Consider the following 14,789-nt stretch of genomic DNA (forward strand, 5'->3'; position numbering starts at 1 on the left):
TCGATATCTAAAACGATTGCATAAAAAATGTAAACAAGTTGATTTTTCTTGAGGAAGACGAGATGAAAATAACTTTTAATTGAGAAGGATTCTTAATTAGTAACCTTATAGCCCAATCGATTATCTTCAATTTTATTAGAAATAATATTTTTAATACTTCAAACTACATTGTGGTGTACCAGTTTGACACCTAGTTAAAAAAGGATATTCAAAATGAGTTGGTAAGGTTTACATTCATAATCTTCTATGTTTCAGGAAATTACTGATTGTCAAATTGTTGTTTTCATATTGTTTTCTGTATATTTTTTCCAGGAATCCTTTGCGAAAAATAACCTCATCATTCGGTCAATCATCTACCCCCGCTACGCCTTCAGCCCCCAATCCAGACTCGATTTTAGTCAACATTAGTGGTATAGAAAGCTTTGGTGGCAGCAACACTACAGATGGAGTACTGATGCCTGATGAAGTTAACAAATTAACACTCAGAGTAGATTCTGTTGATTCGGCAACAAAGAAAATTCACAAGAGTGGGAAAAAATTAATGGACAGTATAATCAAATTCAGTCGTCATGAATGCAAGTTAAGTGAAGATCTGGCCAACAGTTTACTGTGTCAGCAATATTACCCAGAATTCCGTGAGTTGGTTCAAGATTGGCACACATTTAACAGTGAAACTAGCGAATTCGGTGATAATTTAGGAGTGGCAATACAGAAAATGATTGTTGATCCAACAAAAAAGCTACAATCTATATTGAATGATGTTAAAAATGAATTGAACAAACACAAAACTCTTTCAGAGTCATTAACCAAATTAAATAGCAAAGTCTCCCAGCTAAACCGTAAAGAAAAAACAGGGAACGTTTTTGTGGCCTTGGAAAAAACGAAAGCTCAACTTGCTGAAACGGAAGAAAAATTTGAAAAGCAATCAAAGCTTATCACTGGTCAAATCCCTGCTATCATTGATTATCGTATAAAGTATTTTCAACCCTGCCTTGAAGGATTGATTAAATCAGAGTTGCTCTTTTGGGGCGATTCTTTTGCCACATTCAATTCTCATTCAACAATGACAAATGAATCCCAACAAAGATCAACCAAAAATTGGAATGATTATGCAGCTAAACAAAATCAACTTCTCTCGTCTATTTCATCTTTATCAATTGTCGGTGAACAACGAGGATGACTGATGATCCATTTAAATTGTATTTTCCTTTTTCGTTAGTCGCTTTATTTAGTGTTATCAAATCACAACGCTCAATTCAAGTTTGAATGTAAATTTATTTACCTTGTTAAATTTTTATTTCTAACTCATTCATCTGTAATTCATACAAAGTATAAATGGATGTTATTATTTTATTCAGCTTCATTTTATTATCTTAACCCGTTAAATAAGTCCTACTACCAAATAGCTATGAGTATCCATAAAAGTATTATACAATGAAAACCAAGATTACAATCGAGCTATAAATCGACCAACTTTCTGGTTAATCAAACTGATAATTTGTATTGACTTAAATCTAAATTATCTAAATAGGCTTTATTTAGGGATTTGTAACATCAACAGTTGATACCAGTTCAGATATTGCTATTATGATATTAAACCCAGAGAAACCCATAAAACCCATCAAATCTAATCGTCGAATCGCAATTATTACATGACGTAATATGCGTGTTATGAAGGATGAATTATGAAGATTTGTTTACCTGCATGTTATATTGAATATACCATAATTAGCCAACTGATCAAAGCGAGTAAAATCACTTGAAACTCACTAGAATATCCAACTACGTCATTTTTGTTTATTATAAGAGTAATAATTACTAATATTTTTTTCATCTTATCAAATATTGAGCAATTTTTATCCGACATTTAATGTTTACCGGTGATGTTTAATGATAATTTTGACAGTTACCAATGAATAACTGTTGATAAATAAGACACGATTCAGTTCAAGCTAAAGATTTGTCTATCAGAAAAATAATTGTAAAGATGAGAAATTAAAATCAGACTCATTTTGCATGCGAATCAACGTTATATTTTTGAAGACTTAAGGATGAAAGTACAATATTCCCAAATTATCGCTTTAATTCATTTACATTTTAATTTTTCAACTGCAAGGTGTTTCAATTACAATTGGCAAAAATAACCTACAGCTTAACGCGTTTGTAGACATTTCAACTTTTTGACTGTAACTTTAATGATTCGTTGGTTTTGCTTATTCGATTTCTAGGAGATAATTTTATATTTTTGTTTATTTGGTTGGTTTTTCTTATATTTTTTTCGAGGTTGATGAAGAGAGTAAAGGTTTTCGGTTATTAGTGCTTTTAGTGTATATATATAGATTTGTATTTGTTTAGAGGAGAGACATTTAAGAGAAAAGGGATGAAAACTACCCTTTGGAAACTTAATTAGAGAGGAAGGAGAGAAAGAAAAGTGAGAAGATAAAGACACTAATTTAACAATTTTTTGGTTGTTTTTATCAATCGAATCGAATAATAATAGGGAAAAGATAATTGAGAGGTATAAAGAGAAAGAAAAGAGAGAAAAGAATAATCAAGAAAAAGGTGAGAAAAAAAAGTAGCAAGATGAAGAGATTGAAAGAATTAGAGGAAATAGAAATGCAATTTCATTTCAATTCTCACTCATATTTAACAGGGGATATTTGATGACCCTTACACATGAAAGTATGTTTTGAACGAGTAGAGTAGAATAAGGTGTTTTCCCTTTCATATCAAGGGACTGTTTCTCCGTATACTCTCCTCCTTCGAATTAAACATTCAGATTTACTTTTTCACAAGCGTATTTCCATATCCCCAAAAAGTTACATCTTTCTTATTATTCCAACCGTTTCAAGTTTTAGTCAGTGTCAATTGTAATCATATGCGTGTTTTTTTGTGTAGTTTTTTTAATGTATGTATGTGTAGTTTGTGTTCAATAAAGGGCCTATCAATCAATTCTTTTCTGTTAGATATTTTTTCGAAAAACGGGTGACAAGGAAAGGCCTTTAGTATTTAACTCCTCAAATGGGATTCCAATAAGATTTATTGTTGGGAGCCGAGCCTTTTTGAGGCTGGTACATGGATCTTTGACCACCAACACCGGCACCTCCACTTTGTGATACGTCTCCTTGAAGATTATGGTGTAACATAGACGGTTGCGTTTGAGGCAACATAGGGATATATTGATTGGGTGGCTGAGGTGCATAACCTGAACCTAAAGTGTTTGCTTGTGGAGCACCAGTCATGTTGAACGGGGGTGGAGTTGCTGTTTGAAAACTATTAGGTTTATCGTAGCCCTAAAAGAAATAAAGAAAATCAATGTAAATGTGTCCAGAAAAATGTGTACCAATAGAGATAAGTGAAATTGTCAATTATTCTTACTTTGTTCAATTGTGGATGACTTTTACCATACATAGCGTTTGAACCCGAAAGATCATTTGCATTGCTAGAGTTGATACCTTTAACTTGTTGCTGACCTGCTGATGGACCATAATTCGTTTTAACATAATCTGAAGGGGGAGGAACAGCAGCTAATGAATCATAACCTGCAGAGGCGTAAGAATGAGATCCATAACCTGTTGTTCCTTTCGGGAACGCTGAGCCAGTTGAGCCAGTGTTGGTCGCTGGTGTTACTGGGAAGATTGGAGCTGCGGGACCGTATAAGCTTTGTGGCATCATATTAACACCGGGAGTGTAGAAGAAGCTATAAGCAGCATGAGGTATCTGACCGAAAATAGCTTGATTATGAGTTTGGGATACTGGTGATTGTGTAGAAACAACATTTGATCCATCATTATCAGCTCGGCTATACTTCAGATCTACAGAACAAAACATAAGAGCATGAAATTAGAAAAGGTCGTTTAGGAGACTTTGCAAATTCGATTGATTAAAAATTGAATCTTACCTGTATTAGCAGAATAGGCAAAGTTGTGATCTCTAGCATGAGGCGCGGTTGGAATAGAAGAAACGTCATAGAAAGGATAGAAAGCTGACAGTCCAGCTTGACTCATAATATATTGAGTTCCCATGAGAGGTGTCACTCCAGGAGGAACACTAGGTATTCCCTTACCAGCTATGAATAAAGGAGAAACAAAAAGAAAAATGAAATTAGCGAACAAACTCATCGATGAAATATGGGGAGTTCAATACTTACTTGCTGTAAGAGAGTTTTTCAGAACATTTGTTGTTACAGTTGAATTTGATACTAGGCCTCCGGGAACAACATTTGGTACTCCTTGAGTAAGATCATAATTATGTTTATGTTGAGTGTTGGATGCCGAAGAATCCAAATCCTTAATACCCCCAGTTTTTTGGCCTGCTACATTAGCATGGCTGGTTGCCGTGCTAACTGGTTGGAAACTAGAGTAGTTCGTAGCCGATGAATACGCTCCTTGAGTTTGATTCGCAGAATAATAAGGCGTGGATGTAGTAGATGCACCATAATTTACATTCGATCCATAAGCAGAATTAGAGTCTGCTTGTGGATAAGATGTATTTTTGTAACTGGAGATATCACTTGTTGAGGTTTTAGAAGGTTGAACTTGAGTAGTTGCCCCGCTTTGATAAATATTTTTGTTATGGTTACCTTCTAATACTTTTGTTCCGTAGCTAGCTGCAGAAGCAGACTTATTCCTATCTAAACCAATTTCAGCAGATATTGTTTGATGTCCGAGGACTGAATTTTGTAAAACTAGATCAGATGCTGTATTAGCTAAGGATTTAGCAGCAGAACTTCCAGCAGATTGGTTATTAGCATTATTGGCTGCACGGAATGCGTTATCAGAAACCGTTTGATTCAATAGTGCAGATGAGCCAAGGCTGGATGAACCTGGAACAGAAGTTGAGCCAGCAGCTTTAACTTGGTTAGATTTAGATTTAACATGATTAACAACATCATGGAAGGCATTATTGGCCTCAGGCCCTAAATCAAAAGGCATAGCGCCAAATTGCACGTTCAACGCGGATATAGAGTCATTGGATGGCATCTCAACAGCTGATTCCGGTATTTTACTGGATCTTTTCACAGTGAGTCTTGGTGGTTTTGATGAAGATAAACTACCAGATTGATTATCACCTTGGCCCTCTAATTGACGTTGTGACAGGTCAGAAACTTGGTTGTCAAGACTATCCGCATTCATAATATTAGCATTGTTTGAATTATAAGTTGTTGTAGGAATTCCAACCAATGACTTAATATTTTCAGTTGCTTGTTTAGTGTATTGACTTAAAGAAAATTTGTTGATTTGAGAGGATGATTGCGAAGAAACTGCTTGTTGTTGTAATTGCTGTAATAAAGCAGCCCCGGCTGAGGAGTTAGTAGCACTACTTCGAGGAACATTACTGCCTAATATAGAGCTCATCGACTGTTGACTTGGTTGATTCGACGATTCATTGCTTTGTTTTCCTAATAAACTTCCAAAGTTAAGACCTTGATTGGTAGTGTTAGTGACGTTGTTAGCTGGTAAATCACCGGTATCTTCCTTATCGTTTGATGGTTTGGTACTTGGAGTGAAAACCTTAGTTTCCATTAACTGTGTAATAAATAAAATTAGAGAATCAATTAGTAACAGAGAAAAAAGTATAGAAAATTGTAATACGGAATAGAAACTTACACTAGAGTCCCAGTCTTCTTCACTCCAATCTTCATTAGTAGCGAAATCAGACCAGTTACCAACATGCATTGTGGTGCACTCATTATTGGTTATGGTACTAGCTTGGTCAGCTGTGCTGTTGGTCCAAGTATCAATCGAGTTTGGAAAACCGTCATTATTATTATTACCAGTATTATTCGTGTTACGATAGCCTTTGTTTTGGAATAAACGAGCTCCCCGTCCTCCACCAGTTCCTCTATTAGAGAAATTACCTCGTGTGGAGCCACGACCTCTACCTCTGCGACTATCACCGCGTCTTGGAGGTAAATTTTTATTATTAATGCTAATATCTGGAGCCGTATTTTCATTGTTTTCATTAGTCATATCACTCTTTTCTTCTTTTGGTTTCCAATTGGAAGATTTACCACTACCACCGGCACCTCTCTGGAGACGTGGACCACCGCGTCCTCTATTGCTAGATACCTTTTTATCTCCGACATTTGTAGACTCTGAAATTGAAATGATAAAAAAACATTGATAAATATGATAAAAAAACCCAATTGACAATCAAACCTACCGTTGGCGTTAGATTTATCTTCTTTATCAGCTTGAGAAGTTGAAGATGCAACTACTTTTGGTTTCCTTTTTTTACCTGTACTCCTCCACTCAGTTACATTAACAGATTCACCTTCCAGTATCATATCAATTGCTCTGTCCAGTTCATTGTCACAATCGTGCAAAGCAACAACAGCTTCATCACGAGTGGCATTGGTGAGTTCGATAATCTTTTCAACTTTGCTTTGGAGTTCAGAAATATCAGTTTTATCGGTCATTAAATCGGCTATTCTCCTCTGTTCAGCTGATACTTGCTATTAATAATGAAATAGAATAAAGATTAGTATTGTGATTGATCAAAAAGGAACAGAAGTCACTCATGTCATCTTATGATAACATAGAGAATGGACACTGTTGCATATGTTTTACTAACGAATACTCACTTTAGGGCTAACTTTAGCAGGCCGGTCAGTGGTTGCCGAACCGTGTGTTCGGTCTTTAGTTGATGTGGACATGTTCCTGATGATGGATGAATACCAGCATAAACCAAACAAATGAAAATATCACAGATCAAGTTAACCAGAAGAGAAGTCGGAGAGAAATGAATGAAAGCAAAAAAAGATCAGAAGTTAAATGTTAGCAAGATGAAGCCGATGATGGTGATGATAGTCTGAAAGACCGGACGGGACAAAATGGACTATGGGATGAACACGAAAACTAAGGAAAAACCCAGTGGAACAAGATTAAGACAGGATGACCAGAATGGAAGAGAGATATGGAGAGAGTTAAAGACAATGAGAGAGAATCAGAGGGAGCAATAGAAGATGGAAGATTATAAGATTAGTGAGGGCACAGATTAACAGAGGGAGAAAGATGAGAAAGGCATAAACTAAGAAGATGAGAGAGTAAATAGAGAAAGAGAGGATGAGAGAGAAAGATAAATAGCTTAAATGATGAGTGTATATGAGAGGGTGAGAGAAAGAATAGGGAGCAAGAAAGAGTGGTTAACGGTGAGTTTTACTAACCCAAGATGGCTTCTTGGTTAAAAAAATTTCAAAAACACATAGTAGACTAATTGTAATTGACACTAATGACACTAATTAAAACAAAGAATGTTTCTTACCTTGATTGAAGTGTCCTCAGAGATCAACTGCAAGCTAAAACCTCATAAGTTCATAACAAATTTACAATCAAAATTCAGATTTTCAATATTTTTTTCCAATTTGCAATTTTTTACAGCAATGTTAGACAAAAGAAAGATCATGCGTCGCTAGCCCCGGAAATACACTTTTAAGAAGTTACGCCATCTATCAATCATACAATAAGCTAAAAATAAATTTTGATCATTTTCAGATTGTGTTTCCAGGAAACTTTTAATCCTTTGGTCAAATTTTCGTTTTAATTGTGCCTCATGATTGTTTATCTTTATTTGAATTTCAATTTCAATTTTACTCAGCTTTGAATATGTGTCTCTACAGTCCAATTCTTTTACTCGGTGTAAAGTTAAGCCAAAAATGTATCAACTCAGCTTATTTTTTCAATTATCTCGCTTAAGTTCGTTTTAATCATCGCCTACGTACTTTTATGACTTGATAAGGCATTTGGATGGATTGAATACGCTTATTTGCGTCTAGTTTTTTTTTCTCACAAGGCCTAAAAAGATTTGTATTCGTCTCCCATTATCCGAAAGATCAACGAAATTATTGCCTTTGGGGTTAAGATAATTGTTTACCCTTCCAATATCCTAATATGCTTATCGGTTATTTGTTAAGCATTAGCCATGCCATTGAGAATGGATGAATATTTCATCTCAATTGAGAAATACTTCAAGGAAAAGATAAGAAATTGAAAGGTTAGAAGCTTTTGTTTTTAATTAATTTCTTTTTATATTATCCAGAATACAATATTTTAACGTAAACATTTCTTCTTCTCAAGAACAATGTTGATACATCATCACTGCATACTCGTTTCAACAGATGGATTGAACTTTTAATTGTCAAATAGCTTATTTTATTAACTAATTTCATTTCCTTTCGTTTCAGATGTTGATCGATCAAATTTCCGGCTTTTGGTCCGTTACATCTGGAAAAGAATGAGCTCCAGTCTCAGTCATTCGTCTTTCCTCCAAACGATTACGTTTCCTACGAGTGTTTGGCGTTTCGGATAACATGCGTTTCAATTTTGGACCTGTTCTTGAGCTTTTCTTCATAGTTAAACTAGCCGATAAACCAGGAGATTTTATCCTTGGACCCGGGACCGATAAAGCTGTACCCAGAGCTTGTTTTTTACGCACTTGAACCATTCCGTACATGACTTCAGCCAGACTGTTCTGTGTATTATTTTGCTTGCCAAATGATTTTGATCTCTCAATCTTTTTACCCGTTACATAAAAGGTTTCCATTTCACCTTTACCCTTTACCGGAATCACACCTCGATATTGAACACGATAACCTTCATCTTCCAGAATTTCAGCTGCGGCCCTTGGAACCTGAAAATAGAGAACATATAATTGATTAATTTAGCTCCTCAATTATATACAGCAATTACAGTCAAACAATTACTTGAATATGATCGAGTTGACCAGTTGAATCCATTCTGCTTGCTTCGTTAACTGTATTACCCCAAATATCAAAGACTGGCTTTTTAGCACCGATAACACCTCCAACTAAAGGACCAAAGCTGATTCCTAAAAGGTAATAAAATGTAAGGAATTAGTTGACAATTTACAATCATAATTAACATTCTAGAGGCTAATATTATCTCAATTATCAATCAATTTATTCGACTTTTTACTTTATTCTGCAACCATAAGATGGAGACTTGCCCTTACCAATAGTCTTGCTAACCTAAACTGCAACCTAAAATTAGACTGATAATTGGATTTTAAAATTTAATTTTGTAGAAAATCCGAAAAGAAGCTAAATTATTTCTTACCAATCACTTTTTTTATTGCTATTAATATTTTAAATTGAAAGGCAGCATCAAACATTAGTCTAATAACATGCTGTTATTATTTAACAGTATTCAAATTAGTTAAAAAATCATGCCAAAAACAGATCAATTTGATCCATTCAACCAGATACAGAGTTAAATTGAAATACAAACGATTCCCTAGGTTAGCTTAATGGTTGGATAATCGTTGAAAAAGGCTAGGTCAATTAGCTAAGTATTTTGATATTGCTGTTGATCAGAGTAGAGCTAAGGTTATCCTACAATATTTATACTCTAACACTTTCCCATGAGAAACATTTCCATCTTTTTCTTATTACTGATTTAGACGAAAATTCTGATAACAAGTAAAGCTGCAATCAAGTGTTATTCAGTGAAAAGCTGAATAAAATATTTACAGTGGTGAACATTAATTTCGCATTACCATCAACCAGGTAAATACTTTGTTGATTTGAATCATCAACATTTATGTTACTTGTCAACTAACTCTTTTTTGATGGACACTGACCACTTAAACATAAATACATCTCTTTATAACGTTGCCTAATTTAATAATTTACCTTTTTTCTTGCAGATTTACTATTATAACCAGCTAATTATTTGACACAAATGGATCAGAAACAATTGGAAGGATTGAAATTCAACCAATATCGGATCAAACAAATATCTAAAGCAGGAGAACCATGGTTAGAACATTGATGTCAATTATAAGCAAGAAGATGATGATGACCGTAATCAAGATTTCAGCATAGAAGGATAGGAACAAAAATTTAAGCTAGAATTTCAAATTGAAAATTAACTTCGATTTGATCATCATAACTAATGGTCATTATAATACTTATCATAGATATTACCATTAGCTATTTCATTTCACCTTTCACTTGTTCAACATATCGTATGTTTCTGATGATTCGGTTTTTGAATAGTATTATGCCAAGAATGATGTTAGGAGAAAAGTATTTAAGTATTTTTCTCATCATTATTGGCATTATTTTATATACTAGCGTAGCTATTGATCAGCATTTTTATTAGAATCATTGGTAACAAGATTGAGTAAATTACATTCAAAAGCAGAAAAAAATTCCCCAACATATGAAATTAAGAAAAGTTTGAGCATACAGAAACATCGTTAATGTTGATTACAAGTGTTATTCAGTAGATGTTATTGTTTAATTACTTCTTAGCTGAAGTTACAATAAGCTTAGTCAGTATATTGACTATAACATCCAATACCTTTATCCATTCCTTATTATCCATATTATTAACATGATAAACACCAACATCATCATTCTCATCATCATCAATGTTTACATTCAAATTGAGATCAATAATAACATTATAATGAAGCCAGATAAAAATGACAGTAAATACAACAAATAAAGGCAACAACATTCACCAACATCATCATCAGGAATAACAATAAAAAAACAAACTAATATTGAACAGCCAGGACAAAAGGTAATAATATAATAGATTAGACAAAAAAGTAAATTAATTTTTACATTCAACCAGTTTGCCTATTAGAATCAAATTTCCTCTGTATTATTTCCCAAATCAGATTGTTAATATTATAATCAATCAATGTTTCTATTCTCAGTCTAATCTCAAACCTTTCTTCTCTCTTTCTTTTAGATCAATCATCACCAGGAGATTGAAATTAAATTAAACAAATTGACCCATTATAACCCAAAAATAAGCGATGAACAAAAGACAAAAGTAAACCATTGAAAAGGTCAACGGAAAAGGTTTTCAAGCTTTACTCAAGTCAAAAGATTCCATGAGACTCCATTACATTATCACCGTCATCATCATCACCCTTAACCTTGCCAAAAATAATTACCTCATGAAATCCAAAAGAGACTGGAGTAAAAACATTCCTTAACATATGACTTGGTAAAGGTTAAGAAAAGGTTAAGGAAGAAATGTTTATCTGTTTTGGAAATTAAATTCAAGTCAAGGTGAAAATAATGTCAAGACTTGTCTTCATCTTTCCATCATTTCAATAATAACCTTTGAATTTGAAAATTTGATTGAGAAGACGCGATGGTTAAAAGATGTAATTGCATTGAAAGTAATTCAATTAATTTAAGTTGAATTAAATCTTTCAATAGTAAACTAATCATAAGCTTCATCAAATTTAACTGTTCAACTGGATAATGTTTAACCAGAAAACCTCAATTTAACAGTGCATGTTAAACAATTTGTTAAACAATCTGGTTCATAAAGCAGCTTGTGTAACAACAAAAAACCCAAAACCAATATGTATTACAGCCTAAAGAAACTAACCAATGTTTAATTTTGCCAACAATCAGTTCCAACAGTTTAATGTTAACCAACAATGCCATTTGGTTTTTTTCATTTTAATCATTTAATCCATCTAAATAATCAACTTGCTATTAACCTGAATCAAATTGTGAGCTTGACAAAACAAAATAACACAAAATAAAAATCAAAATGATGCCAATAAACATAATGTTAACATAATTCATTGTATCAAGCAAAGTAAATATACTCATGATAATAAGCTTACCAAGCAAAGTAATAGTTAACTCTCAGCTGAAAATCAATTGATAATATAAATATTGGCTAAATCAATGTTGATTTAATTTATTATTTTTGATTACTTGTAATGAGCTTTCTCAACCATTACATTCAAGCCATTTTGTGTCTAATTTTCAACCTTGTTTCCATCTTTCAACAAACATTTTTTTTACCATTGTGTTGACATTTTCATTAATTGTCACTCTATTGATTATTACAGGTCAACAATCAACTTACCAGCTCGCAGTTTAAAATTGTTGAATGAATGTTTATTGACTTCTTCAAGTGATTCCTTCATAGCAAATGTATACTCAATCAAAGCAGTCAAATGATTAGCAGCTGATTTACTCTGTTTGACAGGATGAAAATTTGTTGATTAAATGTTGACCAATTGTTAAACTACAAAATTTACCTGATCTTTTGGACTCAAACCAGCAGCAGCCATATAAGTACTGCTAATGGTTTTAATTTTTTCAATTGAACGGAATCGATCTTCATCTAAAAGCTGTAATGAAAGGAATAGCAAAAATCAATTTCATTTCAAGATATTTTTTGAATCAACAACAAACCTGATCAAAGTCAAATATAATTTCATTCAATAGTCTTATACACTCAAGACCATTATTAATGTCTTCAGAATAAAAATTGGCAAAATTTGGAATGGAGGCAAATAAAACTGAACAACAGGCATAAGATTGTGAATAAAGTTCCTGCAAATAGAAAAGCAACAGAAAATATGATTAATTAGAAACATGATTATAGTCAATTCTAATGGGCATTGGATTTGTTTCATTATTGCTGTTAAAACTGGTTGATACTTAAAACAATGACTTTATTACTCTCAAAGTAAACATTGGTAAAGTATCAAGATAAACATTTCAACTGAACATCCAGACTGAAGGTCCAAGAGTCATCGGGTTATCGTTAATCAGCCTTCATGATTTAGCCTTGATTTGCTCCTGTTAAACACTTCAACTTTGATTGGACAAAGTTAACAATAATCATCAGGTTATCATCAATACAAGTGAAAAGACACTGCATTTACTCAGCTGACTGATTGATCCAAATAGACATTTTGACGAGTTTCAAGTTCAACCTTAACCACTATTTTCACTGAATTTGGTTTGAGGTTCATGTAGATTGGCCAGAATTTTAAAGAGAAAAAAAATTTACAGAAAGTCTAGCTTTAACTACTAAATGATGTCGTCTTAGTTGATGAAAAAAGCGTCGAAATTTTCATGTTTTTCTCCTCACTTTTGCTAAACCCTTTTCAGCTTAAGAATTGTTGAAGCGTATTGTAATAGGATTATTTCATGAAATACTTACATCTGATGTTCTGTCATGTGTTAGGAAATAAGTAGCAACATGATCTGGAAGTATATTTTTCAACAATTGTGTATTGTAATGTCTTAACTCTCGCATATCTTGAAGCTCTTTTTGCGCCTGAAGTTTCCATAAAAAGTCTAACCGAGAAGTTCGTTCAATCTGTAAATCAGGAAATTGAACAACAAATGTTAATGAAAAGATGCAACAAACAACCAGCAATACATACCAATCGACAGTGATAGATAACAACGAAAAAGTATAAAACAATCAACATCAAAGGTTTTGGCTTGGAAGTAAAAAGTCGTCTAAGAAGGAAAGAGAAGCAACAAAAAGTGGAAAAATGTATTTTCATTATTTTCCAGTTTTTTTCTCAGTTTTTTGTATTACATTTTTTTCTGTTCATTTTCAATTTGCAAATCCATGATAAAAACAAACTCAAGTAAAGAAGGGAAAGAAAAATAATGAAAATAAAAGCTCATTTTTACCTGAGTTGACAGAAAAATTGAATTGCTGACAAAAGAATTAGAATTGGATTGGCAAAAAAAGAAAACAAAAAAATTGAAATTTCAAATAATAAACATGAAGCTTGTTAATGATAAATACGATTGAATCAAACATCCATTTATTGTACCGTTAAGCTAAGCATTCCTATGAGAATCCAATATTTTTCAGTAAAAATGGAGAGAAAAAAATGTTCTCATTTTAACTCAAACAATGGGCATAATAATGCCATCACAAGGTATCAACAGTCAACTAGAGTTTTGAATAACTGGGAGTGAAATATCAGATAAGGTAAAATAACTTGTCAACTATTGAGTGAACCGATTGTTGAAGTCGATGAATGGATAAACAAGACAATTGAAACTTACTCATCTTTCTGAATGGATGGAAGATTATTAAGAATAAAGATAATCATGAAAACATAGACTGTAGTCATGGTAAATAGAATGATAAATTTCAATGTGTATGGAAGCTTCAGGAATGCTGTGCTTGCAACCATCGTCAATAACCAAGAATAGATAAAGTACTGAAGAGAGAGAAAAAAGGAAAAAGTTCATTATTCGAATTCAGGTTATCCAATATTGATTCCAACCTCTCTGTAAATGTAACATTGTCTTGATAGTTCAGGTGACCAAGGAGAAGAAGAAGAAGATGATAGTTCAGTCGAGTTGATATCAAACTGGTAAGCAATTGAATCACAGAATAACTGTTGGATGGAATGAGAGTTTTTTTTATTTTCTTTAAATTTTAAAATTCTGTTGAACAAACTTACAATGGTTGATGAAGTGGTTGAAAAAATGATGATAATTAGTAGGCAGCTTAATAGATTACAAAATAATCTTGACTCGTCCAGGGAATGTGAAAGTTTCTGAAAGGATTTACAGCACCAATCAAATTCAGAGGATAAAGTAATTGCCAGACTTAATCCCATAATCAGTGAACCAGTTATAAATAATGTAACAAGTACCAGAGAGCTGAAGGTGAGGTAAAACAAGTGAAAAATGATCATTAATTTTCAGTTCGAAAACAGCTTTCCTTTTCAATCATTATCAACATCTTGAGGTGAAATTGTTCAATTTTACATGATAATTATAGTCGACTTATGATGGTTACTAAATTGCCTGGTTTCAACCATTTAATCGTCTGGTTTTGCCCTGAATCATGAGAGCTTCCCTTGCAAGTATCTTTAATAGGGAAACTACTTGACAAGACATTTCATAGAAACAGTATTTTCGTGTCTATAAGCTTTAGATTTGTAAATATAAGGTTATTAATGTATTTATAAAATGATTAAATCGTTAAATTGAAAAATTTAAAGGTTGGTTGGAA

The 14,789-nt window shown here is 33.0% G+C and overlaps 3 protein-coding genes and 1 long non-coding RNA gene across 6 annotated transcripts in view; 2 read left to right on the top strand and 2 right to left on the bottom strand.

Moving 5' to 3' along the window:
• Positions 1-24: 24 nt before the first annotated feature.
• Positions 25-1,353, top strand: LOC107365156 (bridging integrator 3). The gene is made up of 2 exons (XM_015932625.3): positions 25-221; positions 313-1,353. The coding sequence occupies exons 1-2, from the start codon at positions 214-216 to the stop codon at positions 1,178-1,180; spliced, it is 876 nt and encodes a 291-aa protein (XP_015788111.2). The 5' UTR covers positions 25-213; the 3' UTR covers positions 1,181-1,353.
• A 720-nt stretch (positions 1,354-2,073) lies between these two features.
• LOC107365160 (ubiquitin-associated protein 2) lies at positions 2,074-7,381 on the bottom strand. 2 transcript variants are annotated; one of them, XM_015932635.3, is made up of 8 exons: positions 7,267-7,381; positions 6,587-6,662; positions 6,166-6,457; positions 5,610-6,097; positions 4,151-5,528; positions 3,902-4,069; positions 3,379-3,815; positions 2,074-3,293 (listed from the first exon to the last, which is right to left on the bottom strand). In XM_015932635.3, exons 2-8 carry the CDS (start codon positions 6,656-6,658, stop codon positions 3,018-3,020), a joined length of 3,111 nt encoding a protein of 1,036 aa, XP_015788121.2. In that variant the 5' UTR covers positions 6,659-6,662; positions 7,267-7,381; the 3' UTR covers positions 2,074-3,017. The 2 variants fall into 2 exon arrangements, with proteins under 2 accessions (XP_015788121.2, XP_089124723.1); XM_089268597.1 differs by having other exon boundaries at positions 7,169-7,381.
• Positions 7,376-11,576, top strand: LOC107365162 (uncharacterized). Of its 2 annotated transcripts, XR_003082811.2 has the most exons (5): positions 7,376-7,995; positions 8,186-8,836; positions 9,421-9,526; positions 9,667-10,550; positions 10,725-11,576. It is a non-coding gene; the product is annotated as an uncharacterized LOC107365162 (long non-coding RNA). The 2 variants fall into 2 exon arrangements; XR_001569368.3 differs by lacking the exon at positions 9,421-9,526.
• The window catches only part of LOC107365159 (adenylate cyclase type 8), a 35,035-nt gene continuing 28,234 nt past the window's right edge, over positions 7,989-14,789 (bottom strand). Inside the window, exons 12-21 of the mRNA XM_015932633.3 lie at positions 14,233-14,434; positions 14,053-14,166; positions 13,829-13,986; positions 13,186-13,264; positions 12,960-13,118; positions 12,203-12,343; positions 12,046-12,138; positions 11,871-11,982; positions 8,705-8,829; positions 7,989-8,631 (exon numbers count right to left, since the gene is read on the bottom strand). Of these exons, the coding sequence (XP_015788119.2) occupies positions 8,197-8,631; positions 8,705-8,829; positions 11,871-11,982; positions 12,046-12,138; positions 12,203-12,343; positions 12,960-13,118; positions 13,186-13,264; positions 13,829-13,986; positions 14,053-14,166; positions 14,233-14,434 (1,618 nt within the window). The 3' untranslated portion in view covers positions 7,989-8,196. The remainder of the gene's footprint in view (positions 8,632-8,704; positions 8,830-11,870; positions 11,983-12,045; positions 12,139-12,202; positions 12,344-12,959; positions 13,119-13,185; positions 13,265-13,828; positions 13,987-14,052; positions 14,167-14,232; positions 14,435-14,789) is intronic.

This window comes from Tetranychus urticae, chromosome 3, assembly GCF_039701765.1.
Source record: "Tetranychus urticae isolate SD_2017Ah chromosome 3, NJAU_TeUrti_SD_1.0, whole genome shotgun sequence".
Lineage (NCBI taxonomy): Eukaryota > Metazoa > Arthropoda > Arachnida > Trombidiformes > Tetranychidae > Tetranychus > Tetranychus urticae.

Coding starts and splice junctions, on each gene's coding strand:
- LOC107365160 (XM_015932635.3), bottom strand. CDS start 6,658: ATGTCCACATCAACTAAAGACCGAACACACGGTTCGGCAACCACTGAC. Junction 6,458..6,586: donor CTGCTAAAGTTAGCCCTAAA/GTGAGTATTCGT, acceptor CATTATTAATAG/CAAGTATCAGCTGAACAGAG. Junction 3,816..3,901: donor TGCCTATTCTGCTAATACAG/GTAAGATTCAAT, acceptor TTTGTTCTGTAG/ATCTGAAGTATAGCCGAGCT.